This window comes from Chlorocebus sabaeus, chromosome 25, assembly GCF_047675955.1.
Source record: "Chlorocebus sabaeus isolate Y175 chromosome 25, mChlSab1.0.hap1, whole genome shotgun sequence".
NCBI lineage: Eukaryota > Metazoa > Chordata > Mammalia > Primates > Cercopithecidae > Chlorocebus > Chlorocebus sabaeus.
The window spans coordinates 32421146-32440069 of NC_132928.1; the positions used below are offsets into that span (position 1 = coordinate 32421146).

The following is an 18924-nucleotide window of genomic DNA, read 5'->3' on the forward strand; positions in this document are numbered from 1 at the left end:
GACCTGTTCCAAAAATCACAAGTTTAGTTATTAAAAAGTCAGATTGTATACTTTTGTTTACAGTTTTTTAAATATCAGTGTGATTATTTACATAATTTAAAAGGTGAGTTAAAACTGAAATATGAAAACCTTCACAATAAAGGAATACTTAAAAAAAAAATTCATAAAGTGACCTCTGTCTTTTCTCAGTATTTGATCTGATTCCTTGAACACAGCAGGGGAGGTGGTGGTGGTAGGATGTATATATGGATGTGTAAATGGTTGGGTATACTCTAGCAGTAGCAGAGAAGGAACAGAGATACTAAGCAATTTTAGCAGTGGCAAGGAGAAAGAGCCAAGTGTATCCAACGTTATCAGAGCTGAAACTCCTGTTTGATTTGTTATAACAGATATTCATGAATCGGATGCATCCATATTTATATTTGAGGTATACCTACATGTCCATATTATGACTAGTAACCCATATGATAATAATGATAACAGCTAATATTTATTAGTGCTCACTGTGTGCTGGAAATTTTTTTTTTTTTTTTTTTTTTGGTAGACTCGGGGTTTGGTCAGGCTGCCCAGGCTGGTCTCAAATTCATGACCTCAAGTGTTCGCCCACCTTGGCCTCCCCATGTGCTGAGATTACAGGCATAAGCCACCATGCCTGGCTCTGCCAGGATGTTTTAAGTGTTGTTGTGTGTATTTGTTAACATATTTACTTCTCACAACCCCATGAAGTGTTACTAACTCAAGTAAAGAGAGGTTAAATTATTAGCTTGATTTAAATCACGTAGCTAATTTAGGAGATCCTAAATATTGACTGAGTTTTCTGATTATATGCATATCAGGCATGCATATACCATTACTGTGTTCTACATCTAAATACCTAATTTTTCATTATACGTCTGTTTTCTTTGCTTGTGATTAACACCCTTCCCCTTACCTTAAGGAAAATACCTTGGTTTCCTTTCCTCAGTTTCTTTTTATTGTGATAAGTGCAATATAATTAAGTTTTAGATAATATAATATTACTTGCTTAATAAAATCAGTTGTATATAGATATATTTACTGAATTAGTGAATTTATTTTATTAGGTAGGCACATAATTATGATTATACCTTTTCCTCAGTGGACTTGGAATAGTTTAGATTTTTCATAATTTTCATGTTATACATAGGATGTATCCTTTTTAAAGTATATGACCGAAATGCTATACTTTCACATTAGTTTTCACCTGAAGAAAAATTTATTTATACATTTATTTTTTCAGGAGAGAGCAAAACTAAGTTTTTAATTAAGAATTACCTTTCATGTTGATTTTTTTTTCCTATGTTTATTGCCTTTTGCTTGGAAATACATTTCAAAATTTCTAATTCAAATGACCAGATGTGCAAATTCGCAGTACACAGATTACCTAGTAATAATAATAGACAACAGTAATTGATAACTTATGTGTTTGACACTGTTGTAAGTGCGTTATGTGTATGAATTTGTTTATTATTACAGCAGTTCTATTAGGTAAATTCTGTTATTATCTCAGTTTTTCAGATGAGGAAGATTTGAGGCATATAGAGGTTACTTGTCCAAGGTCACATAACCCTCTATTTAGAGAGCCAGTATCCATATCCAGGTGTGTGGACCCACAGAGATACCGAAAACATGAACATAATAAATCTTAAATGATGAATTGATCTTTTGCTAAAAGTTAATTTTAAATTTTAAAATACATTTAAAAATTTAAGGTTCAGAGAATTTGCCAACAGTTTTCAGAAAGTGTATCAAACCTCTTAATTTTTAAAATGTGTGATCATGAATAACTTTTTTTTAATGACTCAAGTTTTTGAGGAAAAGTGTACTTCGAACAGTAAGCTCAAAATAGTAAGTCATTAGGTTTATCAGAGGTAGAGATTTAGGTAAACTTTTTTCTAGTTTTGTGTGTGGATTTAGGTGTGTACATTAAGTTTGCTAAACCATGAGATTTTATTCCACTGTCAAATTCCAATCACAGTATAGCAAATATACTAAATTTAATTTTAATTTTTCTTTTTTTATAGGAAAATATGAGAGCCACACCCGTGTTCACACAGGTGAGAAGCCCTTTGAGTGTGATATTTGTCACCAACGCTATTCGACAAAGTCTAACCTAACTGTTCACAGAAAGAAGCACAGTAATGAAACAGAATTTCATAAGAAGGAGCACAAGTGCCCTTATTGTAATAAACTTCATGCAAGCAAGAAGACTTTAGCCAAGCATGTTAAGAGGCAAGTATTATCTTGCTTCCATAATATACTTTATTGTGCCTTTTAATTTAAATATGTAGCAAGCTAAAAACATCTATAAAGTGCTTATCATCTATAAAGTGCTTATCTCCAATTCTTTCATTGGACATTCATTGAGATACAGCATTTTGATTATCCTGTATTCTTTCTTGGGTTTTGGCAAGTATGTCTTCAGAAATATGTGGTTTTTATACTCATAAATTTCTTTCTCTTTTTTTTTTTTTTTTTTTTTTTTGAGGTAGAGTTTCACTTGTCGCCCAGGCTGGAATGCAGTGGTACAATCTCAGCTCATTGCAACCTCTACCTCCTGGGTTCAATCAGTCCTCCCATTTCAGCCTCCTGAGTAGCTGGAACTACAGGCACGCACCATGCCCAGCTAATTTTTATATTTTTTGTAGAGACTGGATTTCACTTTATTGCTCAGGCTGGTCTCAAACTCCTAGGCTCAAGTGATCTGCCCACTTTGACCTCCCAAAGTGCTGGAATTACAGGTGTGAGCCACCACGCCTGGCCAAGAAATTTATTCTTATACTCAACATTGTGTTTAATGTGTACCAGTTTGTGAGATAAAGAATATTTAATAGAATATTATATATTTAACTCTAAAAATTAAATTTACTGAAATCTGGACTAAAAAAAAATCAGACATATTACATTGCAGTTTATGTATAAAGAACTTGGTTCCTGAATGTATTTAAAAGATGATTATACTTTTATTTGATTATTTCTGCATAAACTTAGGTATACATATACATTTATTAAAATGATAATGATACCTTCTTAAAGAGCTCACCTGTGCCTACTTGTCTCATTATGAAAGGAATCAGTACTTGTTCCTGGTAATTATGTCAACATATTCACATGGAATATTGCTTTAACTAATATAACCTTTTCCTAATAACCCTTTTCTTTTCCTCTGATAGATTTCATCCAGAAAATGCACAAGAATTTATTTCCATTAAGAAGACTAAGAGTGAAAGTTGGAAATGTGATGTAAGAGTTTTTAATTAAAACAAATTAGAAAACCAAAGTAAATGAAATGTCTTTTGGGGAAGTGAAGTAATTAGGTTTTAAAGTAATGTGACTTAGCTTATCTCACTTTTAGAATTTTCCTTTTATATAAAATTATTCTAATGTATTTTATAAATTAAGCCTGGTATAGGTTAGTTTTTAGATGATGGACCTAAGAAGTGGAAATCCTAGTTTTTATTTTCATTGTAATCACCATACCATGTATTTATGGTTATATATGTAAACTGTGACATTACTGTTGCACAGAATATAAAATGTTAGACTTTCTCCCCCATTTCTGGGTATGTGTTGTTGACATAATAAACTATCTCAAAACTTAGTGGCCTTAAATACGTATTTTGATATGTCTCACCCTTTTGTGTGTTAGGAATCCACATTTGGGGCAGGGATTTGCTAGGTTAATTCTTGTGTTCCACTTGTTGTCAACTGAAGTCACTCAACAGTTTTCAGCTAGTGCATGGTCTGGTCTGGTCTGGGGATACTTCCAAAGTGGCTCACTCAAGGCCAGATATGGTGGCTAACGCCTGTAATCCCAGCACTTTGGGAGGCCCAGGTGACCTTAGATCACCTAAGGTCAGGAGTTCGATACCAATCTGGCCAACATGGCAAAACTCCATCTCTACTAAAAAAAAAAAAAAAAAAAAAAAATTAGCTGGGCATGGTGGCACATGCCTGTAATCGCAGTTGCTTGGGAGACTGAGGCAAGAGAATCACTTGAACTCAGGAGGCGGAGGTTGCAGTGAGCCAAGATCACACCACTGCACTCCAGCCTGGGTGACAGAGCCAGACTGTCAAACAAAACAAAGTGGCCCACCCATGTGACAGGTAACTTGGTGTTTGTTCCTGGCTAGAATCTCAGCAAGGACTGTTTATTAGGAACCTTAGTTCTTCTCTACTTTGGTCTTTTCTTGAGGCTTCTTGAGCTTCTTTCTATCATAGCAGCTAAGTTCCAAGAGTGAGTAAGTGTTCCAAGAAACCTAGATAAAAACTATTAGACTTTATGGCATAGCCTCAGAAGTCTCTGAAAATCACTTCTACCACATTTTGTTGGCCAAACAAATCACTCCAACCTGGGTAGATTTAAAGAGAAGGGAATTAGATTCCATTTTTCAATAGGAGGAGTACCATTGTACTTACATCTTTATTCTACAGTACCTCTTAAGTATTTTTTCAGTATTTACATTAATCTTTTCTTTTTTTTTCTTTTTTGAGATGGAGTCTTGCTTTGTCACCCAGACTGGAGTGCAGTGGCGTGATCTTGACTCGCTGCAGCCTCCTCCTCCTGGGTTCAAGTGATTCTTATGCCTCAGCCTCCCGAGTAGCTGGGACTACAGGTGCACACCACCACGCCCAGCTAATTTTTATATTTTTAGTAGTGATGGGGTTTCACCATGTTGGCCAGGCTGATCTTGAACTCCTGACCCCAAGTGATCCACCTGTCTCGGCCTCCCAAAGTGCTTCCCGGGATTACAGGTGTGAACCTCTGTGCCCAGCCTAGGTGAATCTTTTTTAAAGGCATCCCTAGCTGTTACTTTTGCCTTCTTTAATCCAAGATTCAATTTATATATATAGCAAAATTCTCACAATTTCTCTGATTTCAGCTTCTAGAAATTGAAGTTAATTATTAATTACAATGTTTGAGTCTGCATAAGATAGTGTCTTCCCCTTACTAAGTTTCATCATTCTTGGCTATAAAACGTTAATAATAATGCCAGTTGCATCTGTCTCACAGGATTATTGTGAGAATTAAGAGAAATAATCCATGAATTACTTAGCATTGTGCCTGGTGTATATAGTATGTGCTGTGTCATTATTGTTGGTGCTCTTATTATAGCAGCCTACCTCTCTTAAAAAACCTGATGAATGTCAAATTTTTAAAGACTGACCACTTCAAGAGATACACTTTAAAATACGTTTTCTGTGGCTTCTTATTCAGATTTTTATTCAAATATATGGCAACACTGAAAAAAAAGAACCTTTTATTCCTGACATATAAGTGACTAAAAAATAATATATTTCATGGATTTAGAAATTCTGACTAGAATTAAGATAGTATGATTATTCTATATCCCTACTAGAAATGTAAAGAGTTGAAATTCAGCTACCTTTAGTACTAATTTAAAATCATTCCTTACTTCCTCTAGAGCATTTTTTTCCTGCACAATTAGAATTTAGTTTTACTTTTTGTAAGTTTACTGTTGGGAGAAAAGTCTGTTTTGAATTTACATGTTTTTTTTTTTTTTCTCACTACAAGCTTAGTATTACAATTTTTAATTCAGGTTCTCTTAACATTTTGTTTGCATTTTAATTTAGATTTGTAAGAAATCTTTTACTCGAAGACCACACTTGGAGGAACATATGATTCTACATTCTCAAGATAAACCTTTTAAGTGTACCTATTGTGAAGAACATTTTAAATCACGGTTTGCTCGGTTAAAGCATCAAGAAAAATTCCATCTGGGTAAGCAAGTTACTTTTTCTTAAGGCAGCCATGACAGTTTTAATTATCACATCATGTTGGAGGAGCCTTCTACAGCTGAATTACTCTTTTTCTTCTAGAGGACTTTTTAAGAGTGGTTTTAGGTTCACAGCAAAATTGAGAGGAAGGAATAGATAGTTCCCGTATACCCTCTGCCTCCACATATGCACAGCCTCCCCCATTATCAGCAGTTCTTCACCAGAGTGGTACATTTGTTACAATCGAAGAACCTACATGGACACACCATAATCACCCAAAGACTCTAGTTTAGACTAGGGTTCACTCTCAGTATTGTATATTCTGTTGTTTTAGACAAATCTATAATGACATGTGTCATTATAGTATCGTACAGAATAGTTTCACTGCCCCGAAATTTCCCTGTGCTTCTCCATTTGTCTCCCACACCAACCCCTGGCAACCACTGACCTTTGTACTTTGTTGGATGGTTCATTTTTTTTAGATACCTCATCTACTACTTGAAGATCTTTTTACTGTCTCCATAGTTTTACCTTTTCCAGAATATCATATGGTTGGAATCATACACTGTGTTGCCTTTTCAGGTTGGCTTCTTCCACTTAGTATAGTGCTAAACGATACAATTGGCCCTCCATATCTATGAATTCCATGTCTGTGGATTCAACCAACTGTGGATCGGAGATATTAAAAAAGAAATAACAAAACATAATAATACAACAATAAAAAAATACACTTTAAAATATAGTATAACAGTGATTTACATCACATTTCCATCATATTAGTATTAAGTAATCAAGAGATGATTTAAAGTTTATGATAGGATGTGCATAGTTTGCATGTAAATACTACACCACCTTATATAATGGAATGGAGCATCCATGGATTTTGGTATTCCGGGCCATCCTGGAACCAGTCCCTCATGGATACCTAGGGAGGACTTTATTCCATTGTCTGGATATACCACAGTTTATCCATTCACCCACTGAAAGATATCTTGGTTGCTTCCAAGTTTTGGCAGTTATAAATAAAATTGCTATAAACATCTATATGTAGGCTTTTTTGTAGACTTAGGTTTTCAATTCCTTTGGTTAAATACCTAGGAGAACAAGGTCTGGATCAGATGGTAAGAGTATAATTAGTTTATAAGAAACTGTCAAATTGTCTTCCAAAGTAGCTGTATCATTTTTCATTCCCATGAGAATGTCTGTCACTTCATGTTCTTGCCAGCATTTGGTGTTTTCTGTGTTCCAAATTTTGGCCATTGTAATAGGTTTGTAGTGGTATCTCATTGCATTAATTTACATTTTCCTGATGGCATATAATGTGGAGCATCGTTTCATATGTTTATTTACATCTATATATCTTCTTTGGTGTGGTGTCTGTTAGTTCTTTGGCCCAATTTTTTTTTTTTTTGAGACAGAGTCTTGTTCTGTTGCCTAGGCTGGAGTGTAATGGCGCAATCCTGGCTCACTGCAACCTCCACCTCCTGGTTTCAAGTGATTCTCTTGCCTCAGCCTCCAGACTAGCTGGGATTACAGGTGCCCACCACCACGCCCAGCTAAGTATTTTGTATTTTTAATAGAGACGGGGTTTCACCAGGTTACCCAGAGTGGTCTCAAACTCTTGACCTCAGGTGATCCACCTGCCTCGGCCTCCCAAAGTGCTGGGATTACAGGCATGAGCCACCACGCCCAGCTGGCCCATTTTTTCATCAAGTTGTTTACTTATTGTTGAGTTTTGAGAGTTCTTTGTATATTTTGGATAACACTTATCAGATATTTCTTTTCAAGTATTTCCTTTCAATCTGTGAATTTTTATCATCTTGACAATTTCTGTGACAGAGGAAAATTTTAATTTTAATTAAGTCCAATTTATTTATTGTTTCTTTCATGGATTGTGCGAAGTTATTGCAAAACCTAAGGTCATCTACATTTTTGTGATCCATTTTGAGTTTACTTTTGCAAAGGATGTAAAGTCTGTGTCTAGATTCTTTTTTTTTTTTTGTCTGGATATCCATTTGCACTAGGACCATTTCTTAAAAAGACTATCCTTGCTGTATTGTATTGCTTTTGCTTCTTTGTGAAAGATTAGTTGACCATATTTATGTAGGTCTGTTTCTGGGCTCTGTATTCTGTTCTATTGATCTAATTTTTTTTTTAATTTTTATTTTTGCCAATACTATACTGTCTTGATTACTGTAACTTTATAGTAAGTGTTAAAGCCAAGTAATGTCAGCCCTCCAACCTTACTCTTCTCCTTCAATGTTGTGTTGGCTCTTCTGGATCTTTTGCCTTTCCATATTAACTTTAGAATCAGTTTGTTGATATCTACAAAATGACTTTCTGGGGTTTTGATTGGGATTGCATTGAATGTATAGATCATGCTGTGAAGTTGAGTCTTTCCATGAACATGGGATATCTTTTCACATGTTTAGTTTTTCTTTGATTTCTTTCATCTGAGTTTTGTAGTTTTCTCATATAGATCTTGTACTTATGTTGTTAGATTTATTCCCAAATGTTTCATTTTGGGGCATTGTCGAACTACCATTAGTGAACCTTGAATATTGGCTTAGGCAAATAAAGTCATATAAATTGGAAGGAGTACTGTATATGTCACAGTTCTTGGAGATGTGTAAATGTGTTTTTTTGTGTGTGTTGGGGTTTCTTTTTTTGTTCCTTTTTTTGATGACAAATGTGCCAGTGGGCATAAGCTGTGCATTTATTCATAGTTGACGTTGCATAGGTTTGTGAGTGCTTAGGATGAGACATTCTTATTTTGGAAAAAGATAATTTTTCAAGGAGTAGAATAAACTTAATATATTTGGAATTCACTATAGTATTTAATGAAATACCTCCCTAATGCTTACGGCCAAGGTGAAGAGTTGTGGTCTAGATAGCAGTATACTTTGGTAAATTTATGACTATTAATCCCACTAATGAATTTTGTCATTACAGGTAGAGGCCCTCTCCATGTTCAATTCATTACCTTTGTTAACAACTTAAATACAAATATACACTTCATTGCTTATGAAATTTATAGATGTCATAAAGCTGGCAAGAGTATTTAATATACTAGAAAATAAACATATTTTAAAAATCTGTATGTTATACAATAGGTCAAAACAAATTATGTTAAAATTAATTAAGAAATACAAAGCTAGGTTGCGTGCAGTGACTCATGCCTGTAATGCTAGCACTTTGGGAGACTGAAGCTGGCAGATCACCTGAGGTCGGGAGTTTGAGACTAGCCTGACCAACATGGAGAAACCTTGTCTCTACTAAAAATACAAAATTAACTGGTCATGGTGGCAGATGCCTGTAATACCAGCTACTCAGGAGGCTGAGGCAGGAGAATCTCTTGAACCCAGGAGGCAGAGGTTGCGGTGAGCCGAGATTACACTATTGCACTCCAGCCTGGGCAACAAGAACGAAACTCTGTCTCAAAAATATAAATAACATAAATAAATAAATAAATAGTTGTAAACTTAAGGGAGTGATCTTTTAGTCATTAAGTCTTTAAGAACTATAAAATAGTTTATCATCCAAAGTACTCACTTTACAGACGGTCATAAAGGCAGAGGCTTTTTTTTTGGACACAGTGTGAACCAATAATATGATATGATTTACAAAACCAGTGTAGTTTTAAACTATATTAATAAAAGTCTATTTTTCAGAATTAGGGAAATAATAGTCTGATTTTGAATTGATCTGGAAAATTGCATTCATTTCTGTATACCACATTTAAGATGGATATTGACAAATATATATTTTAGAGATGGGTAATTTTGGTGATGTAGAGTCTTGAAATCATATCATGTGAAAAACATGGTCCTTGAAATATTTTATCCGGGAAAGGAAGATAGAGCAGCTGTCTTCCAAGTACTTTCAAGGCACTATTGTGCAACAAGGGAGTCTTAATCTTTGTGAGTTTAGTATATAAGACTAGTATATGCTAGAAGATTATTTACCTGAAGCTTAATCTCTCCAAATTGCCTTTACTAAGTTGTTTTCTTTCACAGTATCCAGTTTCAGCATTTCTAAGAAGCTATCATGTAGAAAGAGTTTTTATAGTTACCAAACTGTAGTTAACATGTTCTTGATTCTGTTTCATGGGAGAAATTTCTTTAGTTTAGTTCCAAAAAAAGTAGTTTGTATTGGAGAATTGGTGCACTTCTTTCTTTTTGATATGAAAATTTTTAGGTAATCTTTTTGGTCCCACCGTGTAGAAACATCAGAGGGAAATATAATAATTTTTTAAGTGTTGGAACTTACAAACTAATTTGTCTTACACAATAGTTACTTTCCCATCAGTGAAATTATACAAGTATACAAGCATATGCTGAACTTACCTTACTAGCTGTTAGAGTTGTTGAAGAAGGCATTCTTTAGAAGTGGTTGAACTAAAAGATTTTTATGACTTGTTAAGAGATTCTTCTATCATCCTGCAGCATACCAATAATGAGAGAGGTGTTCCAGAAATGTTAGGCAGAAAGGCTTAGCTAACCTACTATCTAATATTTATGGCAGAAAATACACAAGGAAAGTATATTCAGCGTTCAAAATAGTAAATATTTATGGAACAACTGCTAACTGTATGATCAGCTCAGTGTTAGGACCTGGGGATACTATTTCTGCCAAATTAAATTATAGTGCAATAGGTAATCTAACCAGTAAATAAATCATTACATTTTAGTACTGTATACACACGAATATTTTACAACTGATTAGGTAATTTGTATGATTTTTAGTAAGAGTTGACATTTACTGGGTTAAGTTGACATTTACTAGAAGAAAAAGTTTAGTAAGTGTGGCATGATGTGGAAGTGGAAGTAGACGACTTTCTAGCCAGGCTTGTTTTCTGAGTCTGACTTAGCCACTTACTATGTGATCTGGAACAGCCTCTCAGACTTCCAACTTCCTCTTTTGTTAAAATGAAGTTAATACATACTTCTTAGATACTGTTGTGGGATTAAATGAGTTACTGTATAAGTGCCAAATGTAGAGCCAGGCATAATTTTCATTCTCTTTCTCTGAATATGTTGTCATTTCTAGTATTATAATTTTCAGCCTTTCCAAGACCTTTGAGAAATATGGCTTGTGACATAGTAGCTTTGCATTTTGGGCCACTATTATTTCAGAAAATAAACCGAATAGAGTGTTCTTATGAGTATTTTCTGTGTTTGTGTGTGTGTACATATGTTTACATATGTATGTATACATGCAAATATAAAATACACAAAGCAATATTATATATATAGAGAGAGAGCTTCTTTTGCATTCCATCTCTATGCTTCTGTTCCCTTGTATCACTGTATACTTTAGATAAGTGCATCATGCAATTTGGTGTATATCACAAGCACTTGGAGACCTTGTTAAAATGAATTTCCCAGAGTATTTGATTGAGATAGTTCTAGAGTATGGCCCCAAATTTGTATTTACATTTGGAACTTGTACAATTTGCATTTTGTACAAGTTCCCAGGTAGTGCTGGTGCAAATGATCTAGATATCACATTTTGATAACATCTGCTTTAGGTTATTCAAAACAGTACTCATACTGTCTACATTAGGAATATATCTGTTAAATCAGGGGGAAAGATATGTAAGTAATGCAATCTGAACAGTTAAAGGAGAAGAATTTTTAATATATATGAATATATATGTGTAAAAGTTGTAGTTTGGCTTTTAAAAGTTAGATCTTGGCCAGGCTTGGTGACTCACGTCTATAATCCCAGTACTTTGGGAGACAGAGGTGGGAGGATCACTTGAGCCTAGGAGTTCGAGACCAGCCTGGGCAACCTAGTGAGATGTTGTCTATAAAAATAAATAAATAAATAAATAAAAGAGGAGAGGCTGAAGTGGAAGGATTGCTTGAGCCCGGGAGGTTGTTTAAATAGGTTTAGCCGCATGCAAAACTGGATATCCAGTATAGGGAAAAAATGTAGTTGTTGTTTTCTTTGAAGAATCCTCATAAGTAACTGAACATTGAAGAGCATGCTTCATTTCTTCCTTTGCCCAGCTGAAACCTCCAGCTATACATATAGTCATATTTTATTAAAAGTTTTACTAGTAGATATTTCATTCTTTGACTAACCACATATTTTGCATAATAACCTTATTTTGGCACTTGTGTTTACTTCACCTTTATTTTTCAGCTATGTAAATACTGACTTTCCTTTTCTCAATGTCCTAGAGCCTTTTTTTGGTTCCGAAGAAGTGGAGAGATTTTTCATAATACTTAACACAGTGCTTGATGTGAATTAAGAATCAATAAATACTTGTTGAATGAGTTATTAAATTAGTAAAATGTTTAGAGCTATGAAAAATGAAATGTTAGAGATTTTAAATGAGAATACGTTAAAGATACTAATGTGTAAAACACATGGAAATTTACCCAGAGCTACTGTGGCTACCAAGCAATTTTGCTTATAGTTATGTTTCTGAATTTCAGTGTCTTAATTCTGTTTTCTTTCTATTGTGCTATTATGATTAATTCATTAGAATTCTTTCTTCAGTTTGTCCTTCCATATACTGAGACGTCTTCTTGCAAATATATAGCTTCTGTATTTACTAAACTTCTTTTTTACGCATTCTTTGTCTTTCTTAGATTTTGTCAGTCAGTAGAACCCTGTCTTGTCTCCAGTTGTTTATTTGGTAAAATCATAGTGAAATTCCAAATCCAACTAATGTCAGTATTACTATGAGAGGCCTGGGCTTAATTTTGTACCACCAAATAGAAATATTTCCAAACTATGAACTCTCTTAAGTCCTCCATTTGTTCTTCCAAAGTTTTTTATTACCCACTTTCCCAAAAACTTTAGTATACAGCCATTTCTACTTTGTTCCAGTCTGATTTCAAACAAGGAATTGGCCATTTCAATTTGTTAACTCATTAGTTTGTTCAACATTTATTCTGTCTGTTAGATGCTGAGCCCTATACTTGGTTATAGGGTTATGGAAATGTTATTCTAGGAATAAACAACCTAGAAGAGAAATTGCAGTGTATTATGACATATGTGCCAACAGTATAGGCATGAACTTACAGCATACCTATTAAATTTAACTTAGTATCTCCTCTTTAAACTTTAAATGCACACTCTTTTTTCCTTTTTAGGTCCTTTTCCATGTGATATATGTGGTCGCCAGTTTAATGACACTGGAAATTTGAAACGTCATATAGAATGTACTCATGGTGGAAAGAGAAAATGGACTTGCTTTATCTGTGGAAAATCAGTACGAGAAAGGTGAAGAATTATCTGCACACCCAGAAACATCCTAGTACTATCAATGAATATGATTTATAAGCATTAGGGTAACGTAAGACACAACATGCATGAATTGTGCTTTAGTTTGAAATATAAGGAAAAAAGGAATTACACAAATGTTATGGAAGATGATATGGAGTCAAGATTTGCAGGTTTTAGATGGATGATTTAATGTACATATTTTATGTCTTTCTGAAACCCCACTAAAACTAGATTAAGGGTTTTTGTTTGTTTTTTAAAAAGAATAAGCTACAAAGATAGGGACAACAGAAATGTAACAAGAATGACACAGATTTGGAAGCTATAAAACAGATGGATCAGTGGCAATTGACTTAGCAGATCTAAGACAAACCCCAAAGTGGAAATGCAGAAATGTGAGAACATAGTTTACATCACAGAATCTGTGGCAGTATTAGGTACCTCGGAACTGGGTTGAAGGAGAGGCAGAACAAGGAGCACTAGATTAAAAACTTTAGAAGTTTTAGAACTAATATCATTGGATTATCTTCCACCATCTACTCATGCCATTGCTAGTAGACACCTGTCCCTCTCCCAAGAGTATTGCTAGACCAAAGTATGCCACATAGCTACATGATGAGGTATGTTCTGCATGCTGAAAGCAGTGATCCTCAGGCCTTATCTCTGCAAATATCTTGGCTTTTAGATTTTATTCTCCAGGCAGCAGATCCGAAGTCTGTTTCCTGAAAATCTGAGCACCTAAGGGCAAATGTATTCCCTAACAAGTGGTACATCCAGATCACCTACAGTGAAGGCTGAGTTATCAAGACCATCTATGTCCTTTGCCCTTCTCATCAACTTTTTAGCCTATCATACTTAATCAAGAGCGGACAGTCAAGGATCATGATACATAAGAGGAAAACCTTTAACATAGAAAATAGTTTCCAACACAGAGAAACAGAAAAAAAAAAAGTTTAAGGAAACAGATTATTAAGGAAGAAGAAAATTTCAGAAGAAGTAAACAATTACTTTTTTGCCTCAGTTGAAGATACAGAATCCATTAAATGAGAAAAGCATGATATATAAAAGGATCACTCAAGGAATAATTTAGAGCTCTGAGAAATTCAAAACATGATGGCCAAAGTATAGACTCAACGAGAGGGTTAAAGGACAAAAAGTAGAGCAAAAGCCAGCAATATAAAATAAGGCCTAGAACATTAGAGGATCAGGCAAGTCTAGCATCTGAATAATAGGAGTTTTAGAAAGAAATAACAGAGAAAATAGAGGGGGAAAAATCACCACTGAAATAATTCAAGATGATTTCCAGAACTGAAAGGTATGAGTTTGCCAGATAGAAATGACATATCATATGCTTAGATGAAAATAGACCTGTACCAAGGTACATCACTATGATATTTCAGACATGGGGAACAAAGGGAAGGTTTTCTGTGCTTCTAGAGAGGGAGAAAAGTCACATACATTGATTAGAACTACTTGGACTTTTAACAACATCAACACTAGAAGTAGGACCATAAAGTAGTGCCTGTAAAATTCTGAATGAAAATAGAAGAAAATAGAAGTTAGAGCTCTGTTCTCAACTAACCAATAAAATCTCAAGACAGAATAAAGATATTTTCATGGTGCCAAAAAATAAGCTTTTAATGTACTCTTTCTCATAAAGCTACTGGGTGTGCTCCACCATTTGGGTGTGCTCCACCAAAATGAGGGAATAAACTCATAAAGAGGAAGACAAGGGAAATAGCTATAACATGGGAGAGAAACAAAGACAGAACACAGGAGGATGGTGAAAGAAGATCCCAGTATGTCAGGTGTACAGCATATGTAATGGGTGGACCATACTGTTAGTAGTATGACCCAAGATATGATGGGGATTATTGCCACTGTCCCTGCTAGCATGTTTCTTCTTTTAACTAGGGAACAGAATGCTAGAAAGGTCTGATTTCTTACCTGTACTGTGTCTCTGTCTAGTACCTCTGTGTGCTAATGAGGTTCCTACTCTTATACTTTATGCCCTTTTCCTTGATTTAACTGAGGATACTCATTTCATAGAAATGTCTTTTTTTGAGCTCTCCATGAGAATTAGAGGTAGGTCATGGTAAGCTTAGAAGGAAAATATATAGAGCAGCCTACTTATTTTGACTCTATTTCTGCCGGACTTTCAGTAGCTGGCCTATTCTAGCTCTGCCAGATACTTCAAGTATGGTGAAACCTTTGTTTTCCAGTACTTTTCATCACTTTAATTACTGACATGCCAGAAGGAGCTAGACTGTGATCCGGAGATCCTGTTCATACTGTCTTCTGGGCCCTTTATCTAATAGTGGCAATATTGTTAGGTTTGTGCTTGTTACTCAGGTTTTCAAAAGCATATTATATCTTGTTTAGTTTTTTATTCTTTATATATGTATTATTTCTGAGGGGGGTGGTAAGGAGGATGAGATCAGGGAGGAGTAGGGGTAGACATTCTAAGGTACTAATAATGTTCTTATTTTGCAGATAAGTGTTTACTATTCTTTAAACAGTACTTATAAATTTTTTACACTCTGCAGTATATAAGAGTTTTATAATTAAAAAATGAGAAATGCTATGTTCTTAAAATAGCAGATACTGTGGTCAAATAGGAAAATCAGTGTACTATATGAAAACATTTACGCATTGATAAATTATAAAGTTTATTATATATATTATACATTCATTTTTCCCCTTAAAGACCTTTCTGTAAAAAGAAAAAGCAAACAAGGCAAAACAAGAATCCCAAAGATAACTTTTCTATCTTTTACTACAACTATTTAATAGGTAGGGATCTGGGAATATCTTTAGGGATATCTTCCACAAAGCTGGGTATAGCTACAGACTGTCGTATTGGTGGGCCTTGTAGAAGAGCACCATCTACTGGCAAAACTCTACTTTTGTTTCAGATTCATCCTTTAAACTTACTAGGTATGAGATTGAAATAAAAACCAAGTACAGTCATGCGCTGCTTAATGTTAGGGCTATGTTCGGAGAAAAGCATTGTTAAGCAGTTTTGTCATCACACAAATATAGAGTGTACTTATACAAACATAGATGGTATAGCCTACTACACATGTAGGCTATGTGGTTTAGCCAGCCTATTGCTCCCAGGCTACAAACCTGTATAGCATGTTACTGTACTGAATATTGTAGACAATTGTAGCACAGTGGTAAGTATTGATATATTTAAACATACTTAAGCATAGAAAAAGTACTGTAAAAATGGTATAAAATATAAAAAAGAATATATGTATTTGTGTAGGTTACCAATCATGAGTGGAGCTTGCAGGACCAGAAGTTTCTCTAGGGGAGTCAGTGAGTGAGTGGTGACTGAATGTGAAGGCCTCAGGCATTACTGTACACTAATGTAGACTTTATAAACACTGTACATTTAGGTTTCACTAAATGTATTAAAATTTTTTTCCCTCAAATTAACAGCAGCTTACTGTAACATTTTCATTTTATAAACTTTTGATTTTTTCAACTTTCTTATTTATAGTAACACTTAGCTTAAAACACAATTGTACAGCTGCGTAAAGATATTTTATTTTATATAAGCTTTTCTGTATTTTTAAAATTTTTTTTTGTTTTACTTTTTAAACTTTTTTTGGTTAAAAACAAAAGACACAAACACAAACATTAGCCTAGGCCTACACCAGGTCAGGATTGTCAGTATCACTGTCTTCCACCTGCACATCTTGTCCCACTGGAAGGTCTTCAGGAGCAGTACATGCATAGAGCTGTCATGTCCTATGGTAACAATGCCTTCTTAGAGAATACCTCTCGAAGGACTTGCCTGAGGCTGTTTTACAGTTAGCTTTCTTTTTTTTAATAAGTAGAAGTAGTACACTCTAAATAATGATAAAAAGTATAGTAAATACATACCAGTAACATAGTCGCTTATCATTATCAAGAATTATGTACTGGACACAATTGTATGTGCTATACTTACATATAATTGGCAATGTAGTAGGTTTGTCTACAACAGCATCACCACAAACATGTGAGTAACGTATTGTGCTATGATGCCACTAGGTTATAGGAATTGTATAGCTCCATTGTAATCTTATGTGACAACATTGTTTATGTGGTCTGTCATTGATTGAAATGTCATTATGCAGTACATGACTATAGTAGTGATAGCTAAAAGCCTGCAGAGGTCAGTCATATTTCCCTTTTGCTTTATTTCTCCTTAAAATAACTTTGTCCATTATTACTCAGCACTTTAGATATGTGGGGAAGCTCTGAAGGTTAGAACTGTAGGAATTGCTAGTGATGTACTTTGAGGAGTAATGGTTTCATAGTAGCCCATCCAGGGCCAGTGGGGCTTGAAGACTTAGGAACAGCAATAATTATATTCTGTATATAGGTTCCTTTTTCACATCAGCACCTGGAAGTTAGAAATACCTACAACATTTTATTTGCTTTACAACATTTTTTCAACAAATACTAAGCACATATTTGGAAGAAATAGTACTGATAAACTGGATTACTTCAATATTATTAAGCCCTCTCTATCAAAATTCAGATCAATTTAATTCAGTGTCATAATGAGCATTTTAAAATTATACTTCTTGAAAGTCTGCTTTACTTGTATAATTAAATCTCTGAGCAAACCAATGGCAAATGAGGCTGAAGTATTTTTTGTTTTTAAGGAGAGAGAGCTATAATGAGCATGTTTATATACTAGTGAGAATAGTAAAGGACGAAATTATTGTAGGAGAAAGAGGAGAGAATTGTCATAATATCAGTTAGCTTGAATACCTTTCTAGTAAGTTTTCCACAAATCTATTTACTATATACATTGGCATTTAAAAAATCTTTGAATATACATATTTTAATGCAGAACTACTTTGAAAGAACATTTGAGAATCCATAGTGGAGAAAAGCCTCACCTTTGTAGTATTTGTGGGCAAAGTTTTCGTCATGGAAGTTCATATAGGTAAGTAAAACCATTTTTTCCCTTTATTAAGATGGAATTCTATCTCTATTTTAGTTTTATTTTCTTATTACTTTGTTGAATTGAAACATTTCTTAGTCCTTATGATATGCAAAGTTGTGCAGAAACTTTACTGTTTGGATTTTTTTTTTTACTAAACATTTTATTATCTTTATTCTGTGGTATAAAATATTATTAAATATTTTCTCACACCAAGTTTGCAGAAGGCTTTACTAAGGCATTATTTAAATATTTATTTCATTACTTTTCTCTGAATGAAAATTCAGTTAAACTTAGTGCATTTCTCCACTCTTTACTATCAAAGAATATTTTAATATAAAAGTAAGGCAAAATAAAAAACTCCCTATTCTCAATTTTCAAAAGTCTTTTGTGCATTAATAATGATTATAACTTATTTAGTTATTTTTATGGTTGAATCCTTGATCATATTTGCAGTTTATGAAAAGTTTTTTCTAAATAAATAATAATGTAACTAATTCTGAAATGTGTGTACAATTTTAATTTTTATTAAATTGTTCTTATATATAAGGCTTTAATGTATACACTTTCATTTATTGTTCATCTTGTTTTAAGTTTAAATTGAATACTTCTCCTTTAGAGGTAGTCTAGTCAGTTGGTCTTGGTAAAATCAACACTTATTTTGGCAATTTGCAAAGGAAAGCTATTCCTTTCATTAGAATATGTAGAGAGATGGAGGCTCCAGAGATAAAATTAATTCAAGTTAAACTAATCTTAATAATCTAAGCCTTTTATACTGTCTTTGGGTGACTATAAAATGGGCCCCATTTTGTTCTATTGGTGTGAAGAAAAGCAGTAAAATGTAATTTTCATAAAGTGGAGTTCTTATAAAAGATAGAAAATGATTAAATATCAGTTTGTGGTTGATAACAATTATCTAGAATAGGGTAAATTCTCCATTATTTGCTGTATTACTCTGTTTTCACACTGCTATAAAGACA

General features: G+C 34.0%; 1 protein-coding gene across 2 annotated transcripts in view; it reads left to right on the forward strand.

The window, feature by feature from the left end:
• The window catches only part of ZBTB41 (zinc finger and BTB domain containing 41), a 52079-nt gene that overhangs the window by 7284 nt on the left and 25871 nt on the right, over window positions 1-18924 (forward strand). For both annotated transcript variants that reach the window (XM_007989073.3, XM_037985772.2), the window contains exons 3-7: window positions 2043-2250; window positions 3192-3261; window positions 5614-5761; window positions 12867-12996; window positions 17852-17947. In XM_007989073.3, coding sequence (XP_007987264.3) covers window positions 2043-2250; window positions 3192-3261; window positions 5614-5761; window positions 12867-12996; window positions 17852-17947 — 652 coding nt within the window. The remainder of the gene's footprint in view (window positions 1-2042; window positions 2251-3191; window positions 3262-5613; window positions 5762-12866; window positions 12997-17851; window positions 17948-18924) is intronic.